The sequence below is a fragment of the Triturus cristatus genome, chromosome 3_2 (assembly GCF_964204655.1).
Source record: "Triturus cristatus chromosome 3_2, aTriCri1.1, whole genome shotgun sequence".
Taxonomy (NCBI): Eukaryota; Metazoa; Chordata; class Amphibia; order Caudata; family Salamandridae; genus Triturus; species Triturus cristatus.
The window spans coordinates 1096003489-1096023087 of record NC_140584.1 but is presented as its reverse complement, the minus strand read 5'-3'; the positions used below and the strand labels follow the sequence as shown (position 1 = coordinate 1096023087).

The following is a 19599-nucleotide window of genomic DNA, read 5'->3' as shown; positions in this document are numbered from 1 at the left end:
ATCAGCAGTGTCGTCCGCACCTAAAGTGATGTGCACAGTGCCTATGCAGACGCCACCTTGGCACGATGATGTCTGTTCTTTTCTTTCCGCGTCAAAATTAGTAATTTTTTGACTAATTTCTTTTTTTAATTTGTTGAAGTCTATTTGAGGTTTTTCCGCCTGGTGTGGTAGGATGTCATCAAAGAAGGCCGGTTTCATACCCTGCCGAGCCTGTCACTAATCAAGGTCAGTGACGGATACACCTGGTATGCCTCTGGTGCATTGCGCGCAACCTCGACCCGAAGGCCTGCACCGATTGCCGTGCCATGAACACAAAGGTCTTGAGGGAGCAGTCCCTCTAGCTCTTGGCAGCTCAACGTGTTGCGCTGCGACAATGAAGGTCCGGGTCGAGAGGAAGGTCCTTGCAGATGTTGCGGAGTCTGAAATTCTCATTGCATCGAAGTTGTCAAGTAAGTTGCACCACCACAAAAAGAAAAAAGTTGTTGAAGAGATCTTCAACTCTATCGGCAAGGGAGACGAACGAGCTTCCGCATTCTAAGCCCGGTTCCATGGTGGAGTGTGGGCCCCTGGTGGAACCTGGGCCGTCTCCGCGCCTTTCCAAGTTTACGGGAGCCGGAGCAACCCCCGCCCAGCTAAAAGAATTCAATGAGGCCTCATATTTGGGTGGCCTGTTCCCTCCGGCACACCTTTGGGCCCTGATGGTACTGCTAGGGCCCCCACCTCCTGCCAGTCGGGCCCCTAGTATCCATTCCAGGATCCGGACTGATGTCTCACTGTGACATTTTCCCGCGCTGGTCCTGATGTCCACACTCTTGGAGCCGACTTTAGCCATGCCCACCAAGCCAGAGCCTGAGCCCTATTCGTGTGGGTGGAACTCGTTGAGGAATGGGAGGGGTCACTGGATCCTGAAGAATACCAGCATTATGACACCTTGGACTGGTGTAAGGATCTGTGTCGGTGGTCTAGACACTTCTCCAGATATTGGCTTTCTTTCTCCCCAAACCGTGGCTATGAAGGAGTGAGCTTCCTTTTCAATGGTGATGAGGAGGGCAGCCAAGGTTCTGGACCTCAGCTTGCCTTCTGTGGCAGTCAAGACAATTGCCTTGACAGAAGCGCTTCAGCCGGGAGTGTCCCGATTAGAATCGCTTGTCCCTTTTAATGAAGCACTTACTGATGTCCTGTTTGGGGCATGGCCGAGGACGCGTTACCTGTCGTCCCTGTGAGGGGCTCCTGTACACAGGCTGATTGCCCACCAGCCCCACACCTGGAAACCCAAACTTACTCATAAAACACCCCACCGAGGAGAGCTTGGTGGTTCAAACCTCCATCTCCCCCGCAAATCCTGATGCATTCCCAACTGCACCAATGGATCAGGAATCCAAAAGGCTGGGTGCATTAGGGAAGAGGATGTTTTCTTCCACCAGTCTGGCACTGCGGTCCGTGAGCACCATTTGCCGATTGGGCCCCTGTTCCCACGCTCTGTGGGATACGGTTGTGCAGGTGCTGCCAAAGGTCCTGAAGGAGGCCCAGGCCATACTCTCCCAGGCTATTGCCGACAGGAAGGACGCAGCAAAGTTCACGGTAAGAAGAGGACTACACACAATCAACTCACTGGGCAGAGCGGTTCCATTGGTAGTCGCTTTACGGTGCCACGCCTGGTTGAGAACAACTGGCTTTCTGGGATATCCTAGCATCACATATGGACATGCCCTTTGATGGCTCCAATCTCTTCGGTGACCTGGCAGTTTCCGTGCTGGAGTGATTTAAGGCCAGCAGGGCTACAGCCATGTCCTTCGGCCTTTCCATGGCCCCTCGGACCCCCAATCTGCCTTTTGCTCCTTTTGTGGCAATGGAAGGGGCTTCCAGCTGCGTTTGTACCCACCCACTCAGCCACTGTGGTGCACAAGCTTCACTGACTCTGCATGGCCGAGGACGCGTTACCTGTCGTCCCTGTGAGTCGGGCAGCCAGAGGTTGGGTGAGCCCATCCCCAACCCCTCCCACCCGGTAGCCACAGTCTCCATACCATCCTATCTACCCTCTTGCCATCGTGGGCACGTAGTGGGGGGACAGGATTCAACATCACCGGTCCCACTGGCGGTACATAACATTGGGCAGGTGGGTTTTTACAGATCATCCAAAGGGGCTACTCCCTCACCTTTGTGACTACACATCCCCCCCCATGCCACCAACTTGTGACAGGCTGCTGGAGGATCACCTGTCTCTTCTCTGCCAGGAATGGACTTTTCTCTTGGCCAAGGGAGTCATAGAGAAAGTGCCAATGGCAGAAGTCGGTTGTGGTTGTTATTCCCGCTACTTTCTGGTCCCCAAAAAGGATGCAGACCTTTGACTTATCCTAGACCTATGCCCCCTCAGTTTTTTCTTCAAAATTGAGAAGTTCGAAATGCTCATGCTAGCTCAGGTCCGGTTTGCCCTTGACCCGGGAGACTGGATGGTAGCGTTGGGCTTGCAGTATGCATACTTTCATATTCCATCCTGCCTTCCCACAGGCGTTACCTGAGATACACGGTGGGTATTTTTAGTTTGCTGCGCTTCCCTTTGGCCTCACCAGCACCCCTTGGGTGTTCAATAAAGTGGCGTTGGTTGCAGCTCATCTTTGGGGATCAGGTGTGCCAGTCTTCCCCTATCTCGAAGACTGGCTGTTGAAGGCGGGCTTGCCTCAGACTATCTTCTTCCACCTCCAGACTACGGTGGACCTCCTGCACTCGCTGTGGTTCACTAACAACGTGCCAAAGTCACACCTGATTTCTTCTCAGATGCTTCCTTTCATCGGAGTCATTCTGGACATTGTGCAGTTTTGGACTTATCCTCACGAAGGGCGAGTCTAGGATATCCAGGCTATGATACCGCAGTTTCAGCCTCTATCCTGGATTTTGATGAGACTGACTCTGCAGCTGTTAGGCCTCATGGCATGCTACGTCCTGCTGGTGACACATTGCTACTTACATATGCGGGCTCAGCAGTGGGACCTTAAGTTCCAGTGGGTGTAGCATCAGGTGAACCTCCCCGACAGATCTTGGAGGGAACTGCACAGGCCTGCAGTGGTGGCAGAAGACCAACGATTGGCTCATTCCCTTCCCCAACCAGATCTGACAGTGGTGATAGATGTGTCACTCCTGGAATGGAGGACTGTCTTGGAGAGGTCCAGATCAGAGGACACTGGTCTCTGTCGGAATCCAAACTCCATATCAACCAGTTGTAGCTCTGAGCGATACGATTAGCATTGACCGTCTTTCTACCCTCCATCAAGGGAGGGCTAGTGCAGCTGTTCATGAAAAACACCACCCCCATGTGCTGCAACAAACAGAGTGGGGGGGATCGTGTTGTCAGTTGGCTCTGGACATGGCTGGTACGTCAGGGCATTTCCCTTGTGGTTCAACATCTGGCGGGCTCTCTGAACGCCAGAGCGGACAAACTCATGCCATCTATCCTCTGATCAGGCTCCCCCTTCGGGAGGATCTTCTGTCGCAGCAGCAGGGGAGGGTCTTCCATCCAAGCCTGGCAACTGTTCACCTTCCTACCAAAGTGTACAACGTTATCTGCCAGCCAGAGGTCCCTCCACCTAGACGGTATAAGCTTGACATTAGGGAAAATTTGTGGCATGGTGTACAAAAACAGATGTATCCCTTTTCTGCCCCCCTTTCTCAGGTTCTCCTTTTCATTCTTTCTCTTACCCAGCATGGCACTGCTCTGGGCACTCTCAAAGACTCTCACTCTGCTATTTCTGTTTATTTGCTGTTGCCTGACCAGCCATTCCTCTTCAAATCCCCTATTGTAAAAAGATTTATGAAAGGGTTACAGCATTGTTTTCCACCTCCTCCTTTCATTATGCCCCAGTGAAACCTCAATCTTGTCCTCACTTTCCTTATGTGCGCTCTATTTGAGCCTTCTTCAAAATAGTCCACTCAAGCTTCTTACTAAGACAGCCTTTCTCGTGGCTACAACATTTGCACGGCGTGTCAGGCTTTATCATCCAAGCCTCCTTACCTTAACATCTACCCAGACAAACTGTTGCTTCGTACGAGGTCTTACTTCCTACTGAAAGTGGTCACATCTTTTCACATAGGCCAATCCATCACTGTGCCTAATTTTTACTCTGCCGCATCCCTTCAAGGAAGAGGATTAACTTCACCAACTGGACCCAAAAATAGCATTGTCGTTTGCATTAACCCCACATGAGAGTTCCAGGTGGACAACCAGTTCTTCGTGGGGTATGTCTGAGCATAGGAAAGATGGGCTGTGCTGAACCGAATACACTCCAGATGGAATGTGCTCTCTATCAATATATGCTATGCATTTCTAAGAAACAACCCCCTGGGGGTTTGCGAGCTCACTGCACCAGAGTGAAAGCTGCTACCACTGCGTTAGCGCACAGAGTTCAGGTCCTGACATCTACTAGGCAGCAATGTGGGTCTTCTTGCACATGGTCACAAAGTACTACTGCCTGGACAGTCTGGTTCGTTGAGATGGGCATTTTGCCTGTTCAGTCCTGCAGAACGTCTTCGTATGAAATTTGTCAGCAGACCCACCTCTGGGGATGGTATTGCTTGGGTATCTATTCTAAGGTAAGGATCTGAGGCTTGAAGTCTCTATCAGATGAACAAGTTACCTTGTTCCTGAGGCGGGAATGAACCTGTGTCGCTGAACATGGGAAGGAACCATACAAGTACCCTTCCTGCACTTCTTTCAAGAGCACACACTTCTTTCCACACTCTGCACTTACACGATCCCCTTTTTGACTAAAGGCTTCTGGTAAATCTTAAACAAAATCATAAATGAAGCAGAAGTAGAAGGCGGCCAAGCGGGTCTTGTCCACATCTGCCACGCTTTATCCTCAGGGAAGTTGCAAGGTCACCAAAGTGCAACTCGGTCGTGCATCCGATCGTCTATTGAGGAGCAGATTCCTCAATTGATCCCGATGCATCCTGAGTTCCCCTGGTCATCGGCTCCATCTTTGACACGCTTCCACTTCCCTCTGGTGCAGCTTCAAGCCCCAAGTATCCACAGGGGCCTAGGTTGACCAGGATTTGAGAAGCATGAACTGGAACGTCCCAGACATAAAAGTAGGACTAAAAGCTTTAGTCTTACTACTATATCTGGCCTGTCCCCTTTTTTGTGTAGCCTTGCAAATGTGGGTGTTCTTGTATGTGTATGTATATGTATACGTGTTTGTGTGTGTGTATATATATATATATACATATATATTCACTGAAAAAACCATAGGTTTCACACACGTTATAGTTAGGAATTAGCATTTAAAAAACCTTGCAAATTCACTTAAAAAACCATAGGTTTCACACATGTTATAGTTAGGTGGATATTTCACTCGTAAAAAACCAATGAAATTCCCCCGTTATAGTTAGTTCAGATATCTATAACTCGCGCGCCCGCAATCCACTGCTCATGACGTCACATATTACATCACTCATGACATGGTCAGTGGCATCACTCATGACATCACTGATGACATCATCCTTGTGATAGAGTGGCGGTCGCGCGAGTTATAGTTATCTGAACTAACTATAACGGGGGAATTTCATTGGTTTTTTACGAGTGAAATATCCACCTAACTATAACATGTGTGAAACCAATGGTTTTTTAAGTGAATTTGCAAGGTTTTTTAAATGCTAATTCCGAACTATAACGTGTGTGAAACCTATGGTTTTTTCAGTGAATTTGTACGGTTTTTTAAATGCTAATTTATTTATGTATTATTTTTTTATATATTTATTTTACAATAAACTACGTATTAAATTTTTTTATTTTTTTTTGGTTATTACCGTGCGCGCATGGTGCGCGCACCCCCGTGATTTTTAAAAAAACAAAACATTTTTTCTGCCTTCGGGGTCCTTCAGGGACCCCCTGACAAAGGCTAGGGGGTCAGGAACTCTCTACCCTGCCCCCTTTTCACGTTCGCCACCTTCCTTTTTCACTCTCGCACTGAAAACAAACAAAATGGCGGCCGACATTTCCTGATTTCGACCGATTAGAACGTTGACTAACATGTAACCACCAATCAGAATTACGCTCGCGCACGTTAGGGCGCGCGTATAGATATTGATATGCTTTTAAATGCTATTTTCTCAGGAAATACTGAACAGATTTACACCAGACCTGCAAAAGGCACTTCCTTGACCTTATGGCTACCTCTCTGCCAAATTTCAAGTAATTCTGTTCAGCCGTTCGGGCTGTAGCTGTGTCTAAAGGTCCTATGGGAAAATGCATGGGGAAAACGCGTTTTGGGACCCCCCTTTTTTCTCGGCCCCTACTTGACTAATCACCCCGAGACTTTCAGGGTAGGAGCTGAACGGAGCGCCCCATTAGTTTTGAAAATTTCGCGAGGATTCGTCAACCGGCGCAAAAGTTATTCCAAATAGAATTTTCAGATTTCCTATGGAAACACGATCCTAACTATAACTATCTACTGGCGACTGCCAGTAGATAATATATATATATATAATATATATTTCACCCATTTACACGGCTACATTTACTTAACGTTATCTATGGCAGGACCGCCACCCTGATCCCTCCTCTCCTCTTCCCCACCCTGTCTACCCTCTGCTGGGAGCAGTCAACCCAACTCCTATAGTACCTGTAAGAAACAGATATATGATTTATATTTTTCAGTCTTCAGAGGTGCTTGTGAAAGGAGAGCATACCTTTCAGTTCTGCTTTGATGAATGACCTGACCTTTGTCCCAAAAACCAGGACGTATTTAAAATTAAGAAAAGTGTCAGGACACCGACTCTGCCCAATGAATCTCAGGACTGTCCGGTGAAATCTGGGATGTCTGGTCACCTTACAGGGACCTCTAGTCAGGTTACTGCTGGCAGATCCATCCATGGTGCTGTTGTCGTGAGTCCCCAATAGGGCCCACTGTCGTTTTTCCTTATATTATCCTAACTTCACATAAAATAAGCTGCTTTGCTTTGCACACATTACACAGTAACACGCTTGTTTTTGTGCCACACCGTTCTTTTCAAAATACGCTACGCATGTTTTATTATTCTGCTTGAATTCAATCTGTACACAGTACAAGGCCAAACAACATTGTGCCCTGTTTTTCTCTGTGATCAAACACTAACACCTAGACATAATAGAGAGATCCAGATGCTGTTTTTCGAACCGTTCTTAAAACAGAGCACAACGAGGCTTGTAGAGTAAAGGTCTTGAGACAAAAGCTACACGCCTGAGATGTAGACCAACTGATTATGATTCTCTGGTACGGTGCCCGGCACTAATCCCAGAGATCTTTAGTATATTACGTATTTACATAGTAAAGGTAGGCTTGAGTTGCTTAGTCACTCGCTATGACAGGGCTTTTCGTTGTGTACTGTTTATTAATTGTCCTAATCACATTATTGACTTGCATATGTCTCCTAATTGCAGCACAGTTTTTGCATGATAGAGCATGTTAGTTGCAGTAAATATTGTAAACTTTCTACGTGTCCCTTTCCTTTTATTGTGAACGTGTGTGTGAGAGAACGAAAGGTGATCTGTTACTGCAACTCCTGAGAAAGTTCAGAGTGTTGTCTTCTGGGGGTGCTAAGTTACCTGTCTCTCTGGAAGGTTAAGAGGGCAAGTAAAGTACTATGAGCAGTCTGGATTTAGGGCCATAGGTTCTGATGTGGTAAGGTGACTCAGTCCCTACATGCTGATGTCCTGTTATCACAGGCATAGTGCTGTTTCTGAGCAGAATCCCTGCAGAACAGCCTATGCTTCTTCTCAGCCTTCAAACCAGTGCCAATTTGCACTCCGGCACCACAATTTGCGCCAGTCCCATTAATGTCAACCCTGGCCCCAATGCCACTGGTGACTGAGGAGGACCATTTACTAATACAGGTTGCCCACTCCAAGCCGTACCAGTCTTGGCCTCGAACGAGGTTTGGCCTCGATTTCACCCTGACTCACTCTGTCCCCATACAGTCAGACTCAGGCACAAAGCTCCCTCCACAGCAGAGCCGCCAGCAGGTGCTCAATCGGTTTTTTTGACTTTGATAAATACAGTCATTAGGGATGAGGATCAGGCAGGCAACGTGCGGGTCCCCAGGGGTGCAGGATTGCTCTGTTCCCACTTCCCTGCATCATCAGCATCCAAACTGCTTTAGTATGTTATAGTGGCACATAATCACCCTGTGAGAGGCAGAGTCAGACATTACCTTCAAGGGTGGCAAGCTGTTGCATCCAATTGATTGGTCCTTCTGATAATTCAGCAGGGCTATCCCCTTCCATTAATTTCCGAACTGCTGCATCTTCAGTTCACATGATAGCAGCTTTCAGAAGAGCACCTGTCCATTTTGTTGCAAAAGGGGCTATAGAGAGGACGTGGAAATCTGGACATGCTATTACGCCAGCTTTTCCTCATACCAAAGGAGGACGGAGGCCTTCGTCCTATTTTAGGTCTTCATCTTCTGAACACTTTCCTGCATATTAACAAATTCAAAATGTTCACATTTGCCCATGCTCTGTCTGCTCTGGATCCAGGCAACTGGATAGTAGCCTTGAATCTGCAGGTCACCCACTTTCATGTACCCATCCTGCCATCCCACAGACGTTAACTGCGATACAAGGTAGGTCTGGACCATTGTTAATTTTCTATGGTGGCCTTGGACCTTACCAGCGCCCCAGGTGTTTAAGAAAGTGATGGCGGTAGTGCTACAAATTTACGGAATTTGGGGATTCCAATCTTCGCCTACCTTGATTGGCTGTTGAAGATAAGCTGGCCACAGTTAGTTGGAACCACCTCCAAAATGATGGTAAACCTCTTCACATTGCTGGGGCTGATGATCAACGCTCCAAAGTCAAAACCTAACTCCTTTGCAGAGTGTTTCATCCATAAGAGCTGTCTTGAATACGGTGCAGTTCAGGGCCTTCCCTTTCTCACAACAGGTCCAAGACATTTGGGCTATGAACCTTGTGTCAGCCTCGGTCTGTGCCTCAATAGTGTTAGTTAGCATCTGCAGGCTCTACAGTGAAATCTAAAGTCCCAGTGGGCCTAGCACCAAGGGAATCTGTCAGATTGCATCCAGGTTTTGGAAGACAGTAAATAAAACGGGTCTGCAGTGGTGGCTGCTCATTTGCAATCGGACCTACGGCAGACCCCTCTCTCTACCCATTCCCTCCCACATGGTTGATGGTAGTGATGAAATTGCATCATTGCTGGGTTGCAGAGGTCATCTGAGAAAGGTGGAGATCAGAGGACTCTGGTCTCCAGTGAAAACCCAACTCCGCATTAATCTGGTGCTGTTGCAGAATCTTCACCAGACATTGGACGCCTTTCTACTGTCCATCAAGGTGTGGCTGGTACAGTTTTTCACAAACAGCACTACCGCCATGAGGTACTGCAACAAGCAGGGTGGACCGCGGTCCTTGGTCTTGCGCCATGAGGCTCTACCCATATGGAGATGGCCTCAGGCCATCTCCATGATCGTTAAACACTTGGCACCGTCCACAAACTCAGCTGGCAGCGCATGGTGGATCATGATTTGTGGTTACACACCGAGTTGGCACCTGGCATCTTCCGACAGTGGAGAGAACCCTGGGTGATCTTTTTATTGCCATCAACGCACTATGTCAAAACTTTTGTATGCTAAGTATCTGAGAAGGCTCCCTCTCTTGAAGATGCATTCTGGCTACAGCCGCTGCATCTCCTGCCTCGTGCTCTGAACATTAGGATCGACTGTGCCCAAGTCTTCTTAGTGGCTTCGGATTGGGCCAGGAGAGCGTGGTACCTGTAACTTCTGGACATGAGCGTCTGTCCTCCGATCAAGCTTACACTTCGGGAGGATCTCGGTCTCTGCTGCAAAGCAGGGTTCTGCATCTGGGCCAGGGCAGCCTACACCTCCATACATGGAGATTGAAGAGCTGCAGCGAACTGTGTTTAACCTACTATGATGTGGATGTTCTCCTTGCTACAAGACGTCCTTCCATAAAGTCTCTTTATATCGGGTGCTGGGACAGATTTGTGGCCTGGTGTGGACCCCGTTTCAGGCAAAACAATAGTATGCTTTATTATTTTGGGTTTTGTTTCAGGCCCAGCAAGGCCTTGATGTGGGCATCATTAAATGTTATTCGCTGCACCTTTCTGCTGTTCTGCAGAATCAGCCATCTATGTTTAAATCACCTGTAGTGTTAAGGTTTATAAAAGGTTTAACCAACATATTTCTTTCAAAACGTTTTGTGATTTCGCAGTGGGATCTCATTTTGGCTCTGATTTTCTCCTGTGTACTACCTTGAAGCCAATGCACAGTTCTTTGCTACATCTTCTGACTCTGAAAAGAATCTTTCTTGTTACGATTGCTTCAGCCCTTTGATGGACTGCGTTCCAGACTCTCTCGTTGTAGCCACCTTACCCAACACTTTTCCCAGATAAACTGGTGTTGAGCACCAGGGAGGTCTTTTTGCCCAAAGTTATGACTCCTTTTGATATTAGGCAATCCATCACCTTGCCAGCGTTCTCTGCTGTGCCTCACCCCTCAAAAGAGGAGAGGCTCCATTAGCTGACCCCTAAGACAGCCTAGAGTTTTTTTTACATCAATCACACAAAAGACCATCTGGTGCACAATCAACTTTTAATCGGGTTCTCTTGGGCATAGAATGGAAAAGCAGTGCATAAAAGGACTTCGTCAATGTGGATAATCCTCACATCCCCACATCCTTCTTTTACATTCAGATATAAGGGGACGCTCCCCACAGCTCTGTCAGCTGCTATAATATTCTACAATAGAGCATTATCCAGCATGCATTTCCACTTGTCACGTGAGTCAGTCGTCCTCCAATTGGTCCTCCACAACATTATCAGGGCTGGGGACGACCTCTTACTGCTTTTGCAAACCAACTCTATTCCAGCGCTAATCATTTAGCTTCTTTGATGTTTAGGGTTTCTTAGGGAGATGGCTTGGTGATGGGCTAGATGTGTTTCTCTATTTCTTTCTCATAACCCCCCAATTCCAAGAGTTCTGCCAAAGATCATAGTGAGCCTAAGTTGTGCAATATTCCTGGTGTCTCCAGGGTGGCCATGCCAGGTCTAGTATTCTGATTTACTACATCTCCTATAGAGAGACCTATCCGCCTGCCCCAGAGGAGGAATGAAGTGCAGTACTTCCCTGCCTACAACATGGTCCCTAAAGAGTTAACCTTTCAACCTCTAGGCCCCCATTCTCAAAGAACTTGGGAGTTCTGTAGAGCACCAGCACCAGAACCCGATATAAAAGCACTAGATCTGGTTGTGCAACTTTAAATTGGCAAAAAATGATCAACCTGTTTACAAGCTTGGTCGATAACATACTATATTTTGTCGCCACCAGACTGAAGCAGGAGTACAGGTAAATTACTACAAGGCATACTAGAAAGAGGTCAAGGAAATCCTTCTCTATGGCCATTTGATTCTCAGCAGGCTGAGGCACTTTCCTTTCGAGAGAATGCTATCCTCCGAACTGAATCTGCTTCCACGGAGCACAGCATCTCTAGTGGCTATACCATCAGCCAGACACCTAAGTGAACTTAAGGCCCTTTGTGACTTGTAGTCATTCCCAAAATTCAGCAAGAACAGGTGTTTCAATGACTTTACTCCGAAAGTCGAATAAATTATTCTTCCATTTTCTTACCACGTCTCCTTCAATCCATGGCTGATCTGACTCTACATAACCTGGACATGAAGAGTGCACTGTGCTTTTACCTGGATTGAATGAAGGGCTTTTGTGCTTCAGATCAACCTTTTTATGCATATGAGTGCCATGATGCTAGTCGACCACTTCCATGCCCACAATTGGTAGTTGGATAACAACATGCATTACCCAGTGTTTCACTCTCCATGGAGCCAAACATCCACCTGGCACAGTCCACCCGGCTAAGGAGAAGTTAATGGCATCCGCTAGAACTGTACCTGCCAGAACATGAAAGGTACTGCATGGCCTGCTTCCCAGGCATTGCCTGCATGCTATTTAGGCTTCCTCCTGAATTGATGCAAAGGTTAGACAAGAATTTCTGCAAAACGCCATCACCTTGGGCTATTCGGCCCAATCCTTCTACTTTTTTTCCTTCTCCCTTTCCTTACTCAAACCTGCTGTGGAATCTGGCAAAAAACTGAGAATCTGTAAGAGTCCGTAATAAGAGTAGGCCAAACTTAACTTAATGGTTTTTCAAGTTGAAGGAACTGCAAATGGAGTGTATGGGGTGCGGCTTATCTGTGTGCATACCTTTTGCAGCCTTAAAAGTAGTTTATGTTCCCAGTGTAGGTGGCAGGGACTTTCCATTCTTAGCCTAAATCTGCAAATATAGAAAGTCTGTAATGGCTTGATATTTCCACTCTATTAAGTTCAATCTGCTTATGTAATTGGCCACACATTCTGAATTGAGACTCAGGGCCTCGGTTTTTGGTTGTGTATGAGTTTTGGAGCACCTGAATAAAACCGGTACATAAAAAAAAGTTTTTCAACTTTTAAAATGATTGGTGTTTGCATTAAACTTGTTTTGTTCTCATTGGGAGCATGTTCCTATTTTTCTTTTGAGAAGCTTGAACGTTTTTTTAAATTGACAGCTTCCTTGCTGTACAAGTACTGATTATGACAGACAAGAAGAAAATAGTATTTCCTGCCTTGCTTTCTTGAAGTGAGTGTTTGATTCATAATTGGATTTAATGTACTTCATATGCATGTTATGTGTAAATCAACTTCTCCTAATTTGAAAGTTTAACATGAAATTATATGTTCTATACTTTAGGAAGCAGTCTATGGAACCGTTTAGGAACCGTGCCCAAGGAGAAAGAGAAGATTAAAGAGAAAGCCGAAGTCCTCATCGCTCCTACAGAGGAAGATGACACTGAGCTCCAGCAAGCTTGGGGGGCCCTGATCAAAGAAAAAGAACAAACTCGCCAAAAGAAAAGCAGATTGGACAACCTGCCCTCCTTGCAGATTGAAATTAGCCGGGAGAGTAGTTCTGGATCAGACAGTGACTCATGATGGTCTTTCACCTCTTGCCTTTTGAGACATGGACTCTGCAGCATGGCAGCAATTCAGATACACCTCCAATTAATATTTTATACAGACATCAAGAACTGAACTCTGATTGACACTTCAAGTGACGGCCCTTGTGTTCCTTTCGCGATTGCGTTTGATAAAGGGCATTAAACATACACATTCGTTGTCGCTGCAACGCTCATTTTCTTTGAAAAACTTTTTTATCAGACTTATTCAGTCCACAGGGAAGCTAAGCGAAGTGTGTCATTTTCCTATTTTGGAAGGACGATAAAATATATTCATGTTTAAAACATTTGAGTTGCTGTTAGGCAGCTGCTCCTCTAGAAATACTCATTATGTATTGCACTGAATTTCCTGCAGCCACCTGTCAAATAATTTTTCAGGTGTTTGGGTTTAATAAAATATTGGTAAATGCCCATCATAGCCCAGCATCAGTAGTATCAAGTAAAGTTTGAAGATGCAACACACCAGGAAATTAATATGTTGCGGAAAATGGTGGAAAATTTAATTTTCTTATCCATTTTCTTTTGGTGACACTGCCATTGGAAAGAATATTTTCCTAACAGTAGTCCTTGAGCCTCCTACGCCTTCGTAATGCCAGTGCACTGCCTCCCCTTTATGGACGAGGCTGGGACAGATACCATACTAAAATTAATATGCCGTGGCCCTACACATACCCCTATTCCTCCCTACGTAATTTCCTTTAGTATACCAGCATGGTGTACGTATGTAGACGGAGTGTAGAGCATGACAGGTACGTAGTATGAGGTAATAGGGACAGAAGCATTAAAATGATTGACTTGGCAATGGTGAGTGTAAGTGCATCTATTGGAAGAACATATCAGCTTAGTTGACGCCAAGGAGATGTGAGAGCCCTTCTTCTGCTGACGTTGTGGAGTATCTTTCTATTTTTGAAGACCGTTTTCCTTTTACGTGTGTCTCTGATATTTATAAATATTACAATATTTACATGCATGAGTGAGATGCCACAAATAATTTTCTTAAAATATATTTTAAATTGACTTTAATTTCAACATGAAAACTTGCTAGCCACCAACTCAGGTAAAGTGTTTTAAAGTACACATTAAGCAGGGCATGGTGCTCCTGTGAGCAAAGATCCCAAACTCTGATGCCTTCTCCTTAGAGTGCTTTTTATTTATTTATTTATTTATTTCTACGTGCATATCACATTATAATTATTTAAATGGCAAAAAGAAGGAAATAAGCCCTCGATAAAGGATGGGAGAGTCTGACTGAATGTGTGGAATAATCTCCTGCCAAGTATTCTTGATTATGATTGAGACTTCTTGGTCCAGATTCCTCACCTTTTGAATATTACCAAGGCGTCAGACTGGATCAGGAAACCTTTTAGCAGTGCCTCTGCACACGGTTAGGTGGCGCCTTGCTGTTCTTCTCCGGAAAGGATATGTTTATTTGCGCGCCACCAGACACGGATCTGAATCTCCCTCTTTGTCTCCTTCAAGACTCGTATCTCAAAACGTTTCTACACTGTGCACGGGATGCCAGTCCCCGCCCCAAAACTTCAGGCTTCAAGCCCTGTCTGGACTGTCACAAAAAAGATGTCTGTGACGGATCCTCACCAGGTATGTTTGTGGTGCCTGGGGCTCAGGCCTCCACTCCAAGGCCTGCTTCAACTTCACGTTGATCAACTCGAAGGCCATCAGGGAAAGGCGGGGGGGGGAGGCAAAACTCTGTCACCAACAAGCATAATAAGACTCTGCATCAGGGTCGCAGCCAGCATTTGTTCCCATTCCCGGAGTCATCAGAGCGGCTAGAAACTTCAGAGTCTATACTGCAGCTGTGGCTGGCTCGATCCTTGTTTCCAGGCCAGAGTTCCACGTGCCCATGATCCGGCTCTTTGGGTCCGTTCCGATTCCCTCTGGCTTGCCTTTGGGCCACAAGAAGCAGCAAAACACTCTTTCGCGCTCAGTTGAACCCTCCAAGCCCATTCTGGGCCGCTTCCAGCCCAGAGCCGTGCTAGCTCCAGGTTCCTAGACGTCCATGCCAATTCAGTTAATGCCAGAGAATGAGGAACCAATTATTTTCTCTGACATAGTCGGCGGTGGTCTGACGTTGATCAATGTCACATCTGAATCCGACCAAAGCACCACTTCCTCTAATGTTCCTATTCCTCTAAGGAAGCAACCCCCTTGCACTCTCTTTTTGGCACTGACTGATCACTATGACTAGGGTGATGAGTTCCCTCATTCCTATACCAGTAACAATTGGCATTAAGACTTGCAGGAAGCCAGTCACCTTGACACTTATCCTGAGATGACCTATTTTTCTCTTCCAGGTTCTTCTGCTGCAGAATCCGCTTCCTACACTATGGTTATGCATAAGGTGGCTGAAATGTTTGACCGCTGCGTCTTTACTATAGGGGTCAACACAAATGTTCCAACCAAGGTCCTGCAACCTGAACAAGACTTCTGCTGAGCTTCTATTACCATTCAACGGGGCTTTGATGGACACCTTATTAGGGGCCTGGGCCAGACATTGCTCTTGTCCCCCTGTCAGTTGACAAGTTGCCCTGCACCGTCGCCCTATTCCCGGAGACTCGCCTTCTGTTTCACAGCATCCTTCCCCAGACAGCCTTGTTCAGGGCTCCACAAGTGGTTGTAATCCAAATACATTTCCCTCTTCTCCTCTTGACCGGAAATCTAAATGTTTGAAGACATTCATCAAAAGGGTCTTCTCTTCCTCTAACCTAGCCCTCCACTTTGTCAACCCCAGCTGCTTGTTGGGCCATTGCTCCCATGCCATTTGGGTTTTAGTGGCTCAAGTCCTCCCAGGTGTCCCTGACGACCATTGACCTGTTTTGGCCCAAGCAATTCAAGATTATTGTGATTCGGCCAAGTTCACAATTCGTAGTGGCTTGAACACCACCAACGTCATTGGACGCACTACCAGCATCTGCGTTGCCATTCTCTGCCATTCACGGCTCTGTTTTACTGTGTTCTCTAGTGACGTCCTGTCCTCTCTAATGTACATTCTCTTTGACAGGATGAGTTTGTTCGGGGACAAGGCTGACTATGTCCTTGAGCGGTTTAATGAAAGCAGGGTTACGGCTCACAACTTTGGCCTTTCTGCTCCTCCTTGCCAATTGCACCTGTTTCAGGGCTCCTTTCACGGTTTTTGCCGATGCGCCCTGTACCACTAGCCTGTCCTACCCCCTCAATTTAGCGGTCGTGGCAGAGTTGCCCACACGGCCAAAGTCAGCTTGCCACCCAGTCTGCATATTGCAGCCCATAGTCCCACCTCCTGGGAGGCAGAATCCGAAGATTCTTTCTAGGTTGGTCAGAGATTGTTTGACAGGTAGGTGGGACTGTACCCCCTTCAATTCCTTTCATCTGCGCCGCACCTTCTACCATTCCCCTAATGTTGACGGAGACCATCTCTCCATTTTGAGGCAGGAAGTGCAACCCCTTTGTGCCAAAGGGGCTATCGAGAGGGTGCCGGAAATAGTGTGTGTTATTATTCCTGCTACTTTATGATGTCCAAGAGGGACAGAGGCCTCTGGTCTGTATTAGTTTGACACCTACTAATCACTTTCCTTTGAAAGGAGAAATTCAAGATGCTCAGCCTGGCCCAGAACTGATCTGCTATTGACCCTGGAGACTGGATGGTGACGTTAAACCTGCAGGACGCCTGTTGTCATACTCCTGTCCTATCGGCCCATTGGCTCTAGGACAGGAGCATTTGCTGTGCTTCCCTTTGGTCTCATAAGTGCCCCTCGGGTGTTTGCAAAAGAGATGGCAGTGGTACCAGCTCATCTTTGACTGTCTGGGTATCAGTCTTACCCTATCTCATTGCCTGACTGATGGAGGGGGCTTGCACCAGGCAGTTGACACCCACCTCCAAACTACAGCAAACTTCCTGTACTTGGGGTTCGTGATTAACATTCCAAAGTCACACATGACTCCTTCTTAGATGCTCCCCTTCATTGGAGCCATTATGAACACGGTTCAGTTTTGTGCCTTTCCCACAGGAAAGAGAGTCCAGGGCCTTAAGGCTGTGAACCAGAAATTTCAACCTCTATCCTAGATTTCTGTGAGGTTATCTCAGAGGCTTTTGGGACTGATGGCATCCTGCTGATCAAGCATGCCAGGTTGCATATGCAGGCCATGCAGTGAGCTCTGAAGTCTCAGTGGGCCCAACATCAACGCCTCCTTCATCACCATCAACACCTCCTTCAAAATCGGCGCCTTCCCCTCTGACTGGAAACGCTCAGAAGTCAAGCCCCTCCTCTCAAGAAACCATCTGCAGACCCGACGGACCTGAAAAACTACCGACCCATCTCTCTCCTTCCCTTTGCAGCCAAAGTCACAGGGAAGATCACTAACGACGCCCAGCTGACCAGCTTCATCGAGGAGAACGCCATCCTTGACCCTTCCCAATCCGATTTTCGAAGCAACCTCAGCACCGAGAAAGCCCTCCTCGCCTCCACAAATGACATCCACATGCTCCTCGACCAAGGCCACACTGCGGCCCTCATCCTCCTAGTCCTCTCCGCAGCCTTTTGGACCGTCTCCCACCACACCCTCACCACCAGGCTCCATGACGCCGGCATACGGGGAACCACCCTCGATTGGCTCCGCTCCTTCCTCACCGGCAGAACCCAAAGAAACAGACTCTCACCCTTCCTCTCCAAACCCACAGAGATCAACTGCGGAGTACCCCAAGGATCATCACTCAGTCTCACCCTCTTCAACATCTACATGGCTCCTCTCGACGTCATCGTCAGACAGCATGGACTCCGCATAGTATCGTACGTCGATGACACCCAGCTCATCCTCTCCCTCAGAAAGGAACCCTACTCCACCAAACTCAGCTTCCAGGAAGGAATGAAAGAAGTTGCATCCTGGATGAGCAGCAGCTGTCTGAAGCTCAACTCATAGAACACAGAAGTCCTCGTCCTCAGGCGCACCCCCTCAGCTTGGCACATCACCTGGTGGCCCACCGCCCTCGGATACCCTCCCACCCCCACAGACCACTCCCGGAACCTCGGCATCATACTCTACTCCTTTCGCACCATGAACCACCAGATCAACGCCGTCGCCTCCACCTGCTTCAACACCCTCTGCATCCTTCACAATACCTTTAAATGGATCCCCCACCCCCAAATCCAGAAAGACGGTCACCCACGCACTCATAACCAGCAGGCTTGACTACGGAAACGCCCTCTACGGTGGAATCAACATATCCCTGCTATGCAAACTCCAGACCATCCAGGACACCGCGGCCAGACTCGTCCTCGGAATCCCATGGCAAAAACACATCACCCAACACCCACGAGACCTCCACTGGCTCCCCATCGAGAAGAGAGTAACCTTCAAGCTCACCCACGCCTACGAATCCCTCCATAATACCAGACCCAAATACCTTAACGACAGAGTCTCTCTGAAACCCCGCGCATCTGCAGAACAAGAGCGGGCGGAAGAGCCTCCTCCTACATCGTGGCGAAAACTTGGAACGAGCTCCCGATCACTATCAGATGCTCGCCAAATCTGCACACGTACAGAAACAACCTTAAGACCTGGCTCTTCGACTGGCCCGAAGCTGTCCCTCCCTCCCCAGCACCTTGAGACCCTCACGGGTGAGTAGGACGCTTAACAAACCCCTGATTGATTGATTGAATGAACATCACAGGGGACATCTCCGACCATATCTAAATTTTAGAAGAGTGTGATGGTTGAGCACGCCTCTGAGTCTCACCTTTCTTATCCTCATCTCATGTGTCACACCTCCCCGTGAAGGAAGATCTTCCAGCTGCTGAAAAATACTCCCTTTAAACATGAAGACCTGTGACCTCCAATGTGGCCTAGAGTTATAGGGAAGATCTTCCTAGCAAATACCACCACATGTAGCCGTACCAATAGATATACCAAAGCCAGTGATAGTGGACTGCCTGAGAGATGCGATCCCATTTGTAATGCCTTGGAGATACCATACAACTACTGATACATCCTTCTCAGAGTGGCATTACAAATCGCTGGACTCCACCTGTCGAGTATGTGGCCAGTGGATAATGTAGTGGCAGTCCCAAAAGTCACTAGTAGGACAATGAGGCATTTCATTGTGGAAGCCATTGCTCCAGTGGTTCAGGCTTCAGTTATCAATGAAACGTTCAGATAAAACAACAAGATAAACTCCTCATTCTTTTAGCGTCTCTTTTCTTCATGCTATGGATGCATCTCTATCTTCCTTCTCTTTTATGTCTGTAAACAGATGACTAGGGACGAAATACAGAGCAGGTATATCCAGGTTAAAATCCTAGAGGGGAAAACTATCTCTGCATTCACTAGAAGTGACCGCACCTAAAAGAAGTATAATTGATTAGCATGCATCTCTACTGCTATTCCACTGAAAGAGAGCTAGTTAATGGACACACTAAGAAATGAGATGTATGAAAAATTAGCTACCATTCTTAGAGCGTAAAGTTCCGTCGCTGTTCTGGACCATTAAGAATGTGACTTGTGGGCCAAGGATTTCTAAGAATATATGAAAAAGTATAATGTCAAAGGAGCATATCATTAATGCAATCGAAGGCAACACCAGTCTGCCATAATTGGAATACTG

General features: G+C 47.2%; 1 protein-coding gene across 1 annotated transcript in view; it reads left to right on the top strand.

Annotated features, from left to right (window-relative positions):
* NCBP3 (nuclear cap binding subunit 3) overlaps positions 1-13415 on the top strand; it is a 362322-nt gene extending 348907 nt beyond the window's left edge. Inside the window, exon 13 of the mRNA XM_085649874.1 lies at positions 12743-13415. Coding sequence (XP_085506000.1) covers positions 12743-12981 — 239 coding nt within the window. The 3' untranslated portion in view covers positions 12982-13415. The remainder of the gene's footprint in view (positions 1-12742) is intronic.
* The last annotated feature ends 6184 nt before the right edge of the window (positions 13416-19599 follow it).